The 10,586-nt window shown below is 37.6% G+C and overlaps 1 protein-coding gene across 1 annotated transcript; it reads left to right on the top strand.

Annotated features, from left to right (window-relative positions):
- Window positions 1,259-1,846, top strand: LOC107613307. Its single transcript, XM_016315256.1, has one exon. The coding sequence runs from the start codon at window positions 1,259-1,261 to the stop codon at window positions 1,844-1,846; it is 588 nt and encodes a 195-aa protein (XP_016170742.1).

Here is a 10,586-nt window from a genome sequence, read left to right on the forward strand (position 1 = left end):
TATAAACAAATGGATATGCCATTAAAACTAACTATGTCGTGATCTTATGAAAATGCCGAATTAAAGCATTGAAAATGGATATTGAAGGCAATAACTGCCTGAAAAGCCGTTATCCTGGAAAAAGGGAATAAAAAGAAAGGGAGTTCAACAGATAGATTCGAACTACAACCCCAAAACCAATAAATACTATTGACTTAAGTATAAAGAGTCTTTTACAAATTGTCCTCTCAGTCTGATTCTAATATTATGCACAGTAAGATTTCCAAAGTCCTTAAACTCTCAAACTCATATCCTTAGCTCAAGATACGAATATTTGATGCTATTGTGGAGATCTTACAAAATTAGAACCACAGCTGATCAAAATATCACTAAGTAATAAATCCGAACACTCCTTTCAAGGAGCAATTCCATGAGGATGGGCATAAAATACATGTCACTCCTCCTACCAATGAGGAACATCAAATCCCGGGATTTGAGAACCAGAAATCCACAATGCTAAAGCGCATAACATTGAAACTCAAAACGCAGGGACTCATCACTTCGCTGGCTTAGGGGATGATTACGTTCACGCTATGCAAGAAATGCGCCACAGAATGCAGGAGTTAGAGCGCTACCTGGCAGAGTTGGAACGTCGACTGGCAGAGCGATCACAAATGAGACAGTCCAGGTCTCGGAGTCGTGTTACCATAGGACATGGAGATCATAGTCATGATAAGGAAACCCTACGGAAGGTCATTGATCAGCAACAGGATAACAATCGGCAGCGATCCCATTCACTTCAAAGGCACACAAGGTCACCACGATGCGATGACGAGCGTCGAGAAGGTGAAAGACGGGAGAGGGACGAATCTCGATCACCCACGTTATAAACTCCGCAAAGGAGACCGAATCCTAAAAGGCATAGGGATACCCAGGAGTATTTAATTATGGGCCAGACTCCATTTTCTTCCCATGTCCTCCAGGTTCGTCTGCCTAAGCACTTTGACAAGCTAACAGATTTAAAGTATGAAGGGAAGTTGGATCCTCAGGAGCACATTGATGCCTTTGAGACTAGGATGAACCTTGAAGGAGTGGGAGATGTTATCTAATGTAAGGTTTTTCCGGTGACGTTGTCAGCCCCAGCAATGGCTTGGTTTAATATACTGCCTTTTGGTTTAATCTCTTCATCACCGGTATTAAAACCAAGTTCTTGGCACACTTTACCACAAGAAAAATTCAAGCCAAGCATTCGATCTCACTACTTGGCGTGGAACAGAGAATGGGGGAGAGAATCAAGGATTACTTGGATTGTTTTAATAAAGCTTTGTTGGAGGTAAACATACGAACTCTCGAAGTCGTGTGTCTATGCCTCATTGTTGGTCTGTTAGAAGGAGATTTCAGGAGACACTTAACCTCCAAGGATATAAAATCCATGAAAGAGATCCATCAAATCACCCTGGAGTATATGCAAGATGAGGATGTCTCGAGGGTAGTCTCTATAAAAAGGAAAAACCTAGCCCCATCATCTAATAAGGCTGGGAGCTCGGGTCAATCCTCAACCTCGAAGACATCTACACCCCGGGTTGGCAAGTTCTCTACATACACACCCCTGGTGGCGTCGTTAACAAAGGTGTACCAGCAAGTGTCTCACAAGAGTATCCTTTCAAGAGCAAGGCAAATTCGGCCAAGGGCTTCTTTGAATAAGTCACAATACTGTGACTATCATGAGTCCTATGGTTACAGGACGGAGGATTGTATTGATTTAAAGGATACATTGGAGCAAGCAATTCAAGATGGGAAGCTCCCTGAGTTTGTTCAGCATGTCAAGTTGTCTAGACGACAAAATGACAATGAAGATCGGGACTAGGAATTCTCGAAATATCAGGACTATAGAAGTCCAAGATGATACTACTCAAGTCATAGTAAACGTNCAAGAAAGATGTAAAAGTTGTGAACTCGGAGACACTGAAGGTCACCATCGTCCCAACCATGCAATTCACTGCGGAAGTATTTCAGTATGACACAACAGAAGATGATGAGCCATTAGTAATCACTGCAAAATTGAGAAATGGAAGTGTAAAGAGAATTTTGGTTGACACAAGAGCAGACTCAAATCTACTTTTCAGAAATGCTTTTGACGTGCTAGGATTAAAAGATCAGCACCTGAAGTCACATGTTCCTGGTGTATTAGGTCTAGGAGATCACTACATTAAGCCCGATGGAGCTATCGACCTCCTGTTTACAGTTGGAGAAGGTCCAGACGTATGGGTGGTACAAGCCGAGTTTGTCGTCCTAAAGGATTCAACGGCTGATAAAGTGATCCTTGGGAGGAAAACAATAAATGACCTCCGTGCATTCTTTTCAACCAAATTCTCAGTTATAAAGTTTTTTACCTCCGAAGGTTGGGCCACCACAACCCGGGAAGATCGGGCAACTGCCGTTAAATATAACAAAGCAAGTTTAACTTTAAGGGATAAAGCCAAAGATTCTACTAGAATATTTTTGGTCGACTTAGACTCTCGAGTTCAAGAGAAACTGAGGCCGGAACCTAATGGGAATTTGAAAAATTTTCAAATTGATGACATTTTAGAAAAATACATTATGATCTACAAGGATTTGCCTTACCCCTTGAAGTCGGAGCTTCAGGACTTCTTGAAAGGTAATATGGATTTATTTGCTTGGAAACCTTCCAAATGCCCGGAATTGACCCCACATTCATGTCTCACCAACTTGCTATTGACCTTACTTTTAAACTGGTTGCACAACGACGTCAGAAGATGTCGTCCGACCGAACTGCCGAGGCCAAGAAGCAGGTTCAAGGGTTGCTGGATACTAGATTCATTAGAGAATTAACGTATCCAATGTGGTTATCTAATGTGGTAATGGTGAAAAAATATAATAGGAAGTGGCGTATGTGTGTGGATTACACAGATTTAAACAAAGCCTGTCCAAAGGATTGTTTTCACTTACCTAACATCGATAACATGATTGATTCAGTCTCGGGATATCGGATTCTAAGTTTCTTAGATACTTATAGTAGTTATAACCAAATACCCATGCAAAGGCCCGACGAGGACAAAACCACTTTTATTACCCCTTAAGGGATTTATTGTTATACTATAATGCCTTTTGGATTGAAAAATGCAGGGAGCACTTATCAAAGACTGATGGATAAGGTATTTAAGACACAAATAAAAAAGAATGTAAGTCTAGATTAACAATATGCTGATAAAGACTAAAAGAGATTTCGACTTGATTGCCGACCTGAAGGAGATATCCAGTAGCCTCCGACTTCATCAAATGAGATTAAATCCAGTGAAATGTGCTTTTGGAGTCTGGAGAGATAAGTTTCTTGGCTTTATGGTAACACAAAGGGGGTATAGAAGCTAAGCTTGAAAAATGTAAAGCTATACTAGATATGTCGAGTCCTCAAAATCTCAAAGAGGTGCAAAGGCTCACAGGTCGGTTAGCCGCGTTGTCAAGATTTTTGAGTGCTTCAGTTGAAAAGGTGAAGCCGATTTTTAATTGAATGAAAAAAGGTAAGGATTTTTCATGGACAGAAGAGTGTGAGATAGCTTTCAAACATTTTAAAAACTTGTTATCATCACCTCCCATACTGGCAAAGCCGGAACTTGGAAAACCCTTATAATTATACTTGCTGTAACTGAGGAGATTATAGCTTCAGCTTTAATCCTAGAGGATGAAAGTAAAAGCCAACGACCTGTTTATTTTTTTAGTAAGGTTCTTCAAGGTCCTGAGCTAAGATATTTGAAACTAGAAAAGTTAGCTTTTGCTCTGCTCACATCAGCATGTTGGTTATGTCAGTACTTTCAAAGTTATTTAATTATTGTATGAACCGACCAGCGGATTAAAAAAGTTTTGCAAAACCCGACTTGGCAGGTCGGATGGTAAGTTCGTCTATAGATTTGTCTCAATTTGATGTACAGTATGAGCCACGTTCGGTCGGACCGAAAACCCGTTGAACCGGTAACAAAGCTGATCTGGATGAGCTAGCTGACCGGACAAAGAAAAAACCGGCAAGATCCAGTTTGAACCATCAGGGTTTGACAAAAACCGACAACCAACAGGTTTGATAAAACCAGACCGGTTCAGACTAATTTTTTTTCTTCAAGTGAAACGGCGTCGTTTCCATTTTTTTAAAAAAATGAAAGGCTGAAAGCCTGAAACCCTAACTCAATTCCCAGTTCCCACACCCAAAGTCCCAAACTCTAAACGGATGAGACTGAGAGAGACCCGTTCAGGTTCAGCCTTTCTTGCACCATCTGACGGTCCCGACCACAGCCAGCGCCACCTCCACTAAACGGTGCGACGTCATCGGCTACTGCTACTCAGAATCGTCATCTCGGTGGCCCCTATGTAGCTCGGCTTGTTGCCTCTTATCTTGTGCTGGTGTGTGTCCGTCGTCATCCTCCTTTTGCCGATCCGATCGTCTAATTGTCCCTGTCATCATCGTCGACGCCATGCTTCTTCTCTGGTCTCCCTTCTCTGACGGTGGTGCATCAACCATAAGGTATGTAATTTTTTTTTAAGTTATTCAGTCTTTCAAATTTTCAATAATTTAGTACTTCAGTTAGAATTAATTGATTAATGATGTTGATTATCTATATTGAGTATATTTAGTTGATTATAAGTTTATAACTTGTTGATTTCTGTTAGATTATTTAATTTTTTGTTTTATGTTGTTGCTATAATATATTCTTGTTATATGTAATATATTGTTGTTATATTTGGTTGCTGTTGTATATTATTCTTAGTAGATTATTATTGCTGGTAGATTAGTCATTTAGTCCTAGTTGATTAGGAATTTAGGATGACTTCATCAAATACACCATTAGAAATACCAACTTTTCAAGAACAAGGATCAACTCCTGATGCAATAATTAGAATCCAAAAAATAGCAATAGAGGAAAAATTGATCCTGAATGGGGCCATTGAAATTACTCCTTGGATATAATCCATGAATTGTTATTTTTATTATGTTAAATTGAGATACTAATGTAATAGTACTAACAAATTTTATGTTTATTTTCGTATTACTTATTTTTAGAATTTGAGACTTAATATTTATTAAAATGTTATTGAAGACATGAATTTTAAGTTTTAAATTTTTGGCTAGTTTATATGTTTTACTTATGTGGGACCGGGTTAGCCGGTTGAACCAGTGACCCAGTAGCCTGATCGATTCGATCACCGGTTCGATTCTAAGAACTATGGAAATGACTCACCCGATTTTGAGAACTTGGGATGGAAAATTCATGTAGATGTGGCATCTAACATTAAAAATGGTGAGGCCAGTCTCATCCTAGTTAAAGGAGATGACATGGCGATTGAAGCGTCCATTAAATTCGATTTTTCCCATTTCTAACAATCAAACTGAGTACGAAGCTTTGCTTGTAGGATTGTTGTTAGCTAGGGACGTCAGAGCAATGGAAATCACTGTATTCAGTGATTCACAGATTGTAACGTCCCAGGTCAATGGCGAATACCAACCAAGGGATCCACAGTTACAACAGTACTTCAAAAAAGTACAAGAGGAGGTAAAATTATTTGATTCTGTTTGTATTAAGCATGTGCCAAGAGAACAAAACACATGAGTTGATGTGTTGTCTAAATTATTAGCAAGTACTAAGCCTGGAGGTGGGAATCAAAGCTTGATATAGGAAGTGCTCACAAAGCCTTCCGTTAGTATTGCTAAGGTTACGATTTCACATTCTAGCAACGTTAGTACTTGGATGAATCCTATATACATGTATTTAGAACATGGAATCTTGCCTAATAATGCTAAAGAAGCTAAAAGGCTGCAGTTAAAAATAATTAAGTATACCATAATAAATGGGCAGTTGTACAAAACAGACGTATCACAACCCTTGCTGAAATGTTTGAATTCTCAACAAACACTTTATGTGTTGCAGGAGATCCATGAGGGATGTTGTAGACATCATTTGGGTGGAAGGTCATTGGCTCAAAAGGTCGTTAGAGCCAGATACTTTTGGCCCACTATCATTAAGGATGTTATGAAGTATGTAAAGAAATGTTAAAAATGCCAGCTCTATGAGAATCTCCATCAGGCTCCACCTCATGAACTCGTATTCGTCATTCCGATAAGACCATTCTCAAAATCGGGGTTAGATTTGTTAGGCCCATTTCCTCAAGGGCCTGGACAGGTAAAATACTTGATAGTGGCCATAGATTATTTCACAAAATAGATTGAAGCATGCCACTAACAAGCATTACCTCAGCTCAATATTGGAAGTTTGTATGAAGGGAGGTCATCACAAGATTTGGAATTCCATAAGCGATTATCACGGATAACAAACGCAATTTACAGATTGTAAATTGGGGGAATTACTAAGTGGTTTGGGTGTTTGGCAAATCTTTGCCTCAGTGGAGCATCTACAAGCAAATGGACAGGCTGAAGCTGCAAACAAGATAATTCTAAAGGGCTTGAAAAAATGGTTAGATGATGCTTCAAGGTCATGGGCTGACGAGTTGTGGTCAGTGTTATGGTCCAATCGCACCACGCCCCAATCTTCTACTGGAGGAATGCCATTCAGAGTTACCTATGGAGAAGAAGTAGTAATTCCAGTGGAAGTTAGAGAGCCCAGTCCAAAAATGCTACTTGAGAGATTAGAACATCATGAAGGACTTGACCAAATTGATGAAGTAAGGGCAGCAGTTAATCTAGCTAAACAAGCATTAAAGCAAAGAGTCACCAAAAGATGTAATGGCCAAGGAGTTTGGAAACAGGAGACTTAGTACTAAAAAATCCAACACCAAAACCTCGGAATCCCAGGGGAAGTTGGCTCCAACTTTGAAAGGGCCTTACCGGGTTCGAGAGAATATGGGCAAAGAGGCTTACAAACTAGAGAATTTAGATGGTTCCAAAGTACCGAAAATATGGAATGCAACTCATCTGAAAAAGGTATTATTCTTAAGGCTTCCCGTGAACAGAATAAAGGCACTCTTTTCCTAAGAATGTAGGTTTTTAATGAGGCCTCTTTTATTTTCGAAAATTTTGTATTCAAATTTCATCAATAATACGACATGTTTTGATACTTGGCTAATTGTTATTTAATTACATACGTATGTTATCTGATATTTCTTTATGAAATCAAGTGATGAAGCCGAATTAACGGCCTTATCTGATATTTCTTAATGCGATCAAGTGCTAAAGCCGAATTAATAGCTAAGTAAAGCAATAAAGCGCATTTAATGATAAAAATAGCTAAGTAACAACTAAAAGCATTTAATGTCGATATCGAAAAAATGGTAAGAAATAACAAGTTCAATTACGAAATTTAATAACATCACAAGTTATAACAACTTAGCTAGAGTTTAGAAAGTTCACAAAAGAGCTAATCAAACTCCGGGAAAATAGGAAATTGTTCAAGGTAATATGAATTTCCTAACTCAAAACACTTATAAAATTCAAAAAGAAATTACATAATGACTACAACTTTTTCACCCACCACTTTCTTGAAAGCGTTGACTTTGGAGACGTCCAAGTCGGGAGCTATAAGACTGATCTGGTCGCGGATGTTTTGCTCAGCATCAAAAATCCCATCCACAGCAGCGCGGTCATCTCGCTTGACTGATGTATCTAGGGTCTCAATCTGAGTCATGAACTCGGAAACTTGTTTCTTCATATTCTCTACTTTCAAATATAAAGAGGACTTCGCCCCTTTCAAGTTGTCTATTTCACCTCGGAGGGTGATCTACTCCTCTTGTAGAACAGCAAGTGCAGCACTCAGGCTCTTAACATGAGAATTGGCATTAGAAATTTCTTTATCCTTCACTGTGAACTCGGCCCGAAGATTCGAGATCTCCACCTCAACATCTCAGACATAAGTTGTCGAGCGAAGGAGCAATCTCCGAACTCGAGAAAAAGTGTCCTCCAAGGGCATCTTGGCAAGTACCAAGAAAGTATAAATATCCACTTCAAGCTCAGTGTCCAAATTAGTTGAGGTGCCAACATGTTTACGAGTTGCAACTACCTTTTTTCTTGATATCTTAGAAAAACCTATAGGGGCACCACCACTATGTTACAAAGAGGAAGCTTCGAAGTTTACCTAGAAAATTCAAAGAAAATACACCAAATTCTTGAAAACCCAGAAAGGTGCACAAAACTCAGAAATAGGGTAAATAAAACCTAAAATCAATACTACTAGGATTAGAAAAAAACTAAAATAGTGGTATCCCTACTATATCAACACGGGGAAAATGCATGTGACAATGACAAGCAAAGGGTTCATGAAGAAAATTTTCAAACAAGATACACATATCGACGGATGAAATTTCAAAAAATAAAAGAAAAAACCTTACTTAGTTCACTATTGAGAAACTTAACTATTAGTATTTGCGAGAAGCTGGTAACTCTTCACTCGGAAGGAAGACCGAGAGGAAGGAAGAAGGAAATCTTTTAGGAATTTTCTTTTCTTTTTTGAGGAAAAGAAATGTTTCGAAGAAACATGAAAGTGGAAGTTAAAAGTGGAGTTATTTAATTGACACTTAATGAGGCATTGATTGATGGGAAAAAAAAGAGGTGATAACCCGACAGTTCGTAAACCGGGGAGAGTTACCCCCTGCACGAAGGAAACTGAAAAATCTCTTAAAGATTTTTTGCACTTAAAAAACTTATAAATAAAATTTATTTATTTAAGCCTGATCCCATAAACTCGGGTCCTCTCAACAAAGTCATTGAGTTAAGAAATTTGAGTTGGGGCACTGTTCTGGACAAGATCAGGTGTCCGACATCATAGTAAAGAGAAAATATCATGTTATAAACAAATGGATATGCCATTAAGACTACTGAAGCCGTGATCTCATGAAACTGCCAAATTACAGCATTCAAAACGGATATTGAAGGCAGTAAATGTCTGGAAAGCCGTTACACTGGAAAAAGGGAATAAAGAGAAAGGGAGCTCAGTAGGTAAATTTGAACACAACCCCAACACTAGTAAATACTACTGACTTAATCATCGGAGTGTCTTTTAAGTTGCTCTCCCAACCTGGTTCTGACATTACGCGGAGTAGGATTTCCAAACCCCTTGAACTCTCAAGCTCGTATCATTAGCTCAAGATACAAATAGTTATATATCTTAATTTATATATATAGTTATTCTGGACAATAATACATAACAAGAATACAAATAAATGAGAAAATCACGTTACTAGATAATGACTAAATCATTAAAATTAATAAAGTCATTAACTTACAAACTATCAAATCATGACATTAAATGTGTACATTAAAGGCAGTAAAGGTCTAATAGCGGTTATATGGAAGAGATGTAATAAAAGAGAAAAGAAAAACTTAGCAGATAACGAACTATTCACTTTATCACCTAAAACACTATTGACTTAAGTATCGGAGTATCTTGCAGGTTACCTTCTCAACTTGATTTCAACGCTGTCAGATTAAGATCTTCGAATCCTCTTAGTTCGTAACCTCATCAAAAGGCACAAACAATAACACGTTTATATGATAAGTATTTTGAAAATTTTAGTTATTCTATATCGATTGATCAAGTTTGTTTTGTGCAAGTTTATACGTGTTCAAAGGTTTTAGAACTCACCTTCAAGAAAGTTCGGAATCTCGCCTCGTCTAAATTTACGAGTCAGGGTTAGTACTTGCAATCACATTTTGATGTCTAAATAAATTGTTTTGAAGTGTTTTTGCTCTTCTAAATTTAAAAGTTATCTGAACAAAATTGTAGAGAGTAGGTTGAAGACACGATGTTGTCATCAACCTCTTCTTCCGAATTCTTAATGTCTCGAGTTCGTCATTTCCAATAGTGGGATGTTTCTGCAAAGACTCTGACACTCAAGTTAGCATAAATTGCAAGAAAAATTAAGTTAGAGATCATACTTTAGTACACATATTTAGAATAGTACATATATTGTGAGGTTGTGATGTCATGAACTTCTCTTATGTTTTTTAGAGGCTATGAATTATTTTTTAAGTTAAGTTGATCTAGAAAAATGAATTGTTATTATCATTATTTATTTGATATTTTATTGTGGTACCATATTTTTAAATTTATCACGTCACTACAATTAAATCATTAAAGCCTTTGAAAATAACTGCACTTTTTTTTTGTTGGTCATGGGCTCATGGCCACCCGTTATTAAAAACACAAAGAAGAATAGGCACATACAAATTTTGTGAGAAAAGAACAAAGGGCCTCAAAACAGAAAGGGTCCAAAAATTTTCCACTTACACAATACAGTCTAGTTAAAGGACCAAATGAAGGACCAAAAAAATGTATCCCCTCTTGTGCTACCTATGTATGCCCCATGAGTCAAACCCAAAAAAATGTATGCTCTATGAGTCATGTCGCTCTCCTCAAACTCGGTTTGAAACAATGCTTAAGATTAAAGGCCGTCCAATTTATCCACACAAAAAAAAACTCGGTCTGATGCTGCAACTCTGAATAGTGAATGCAATTATCGTATCAGAATTTTTTTTTGAAAATTTTAATTTTTATTTTATCTTCTTTATAAATCAGTATTTTTTTATATAATTATCTTATTTTAAATTTAAACTTCTTAAACACTCATCTAAATCTTTAGTTTGTAAAAAATTA

This window comes from Arachis ipaensis, chromosome B01 (assembly GCF_000816755.2).
Source record: "Arachis ipaensis cultivar K30076 chromosome B01, Araip1.1, whole genome shotgun sequence".
Lineage (NCBI taxonomy): Eukaryota > Viridiplantae > Streptophyta > Magnoliopsida > Fabales > Fabaceae > Arachis > Arachis ipaensis.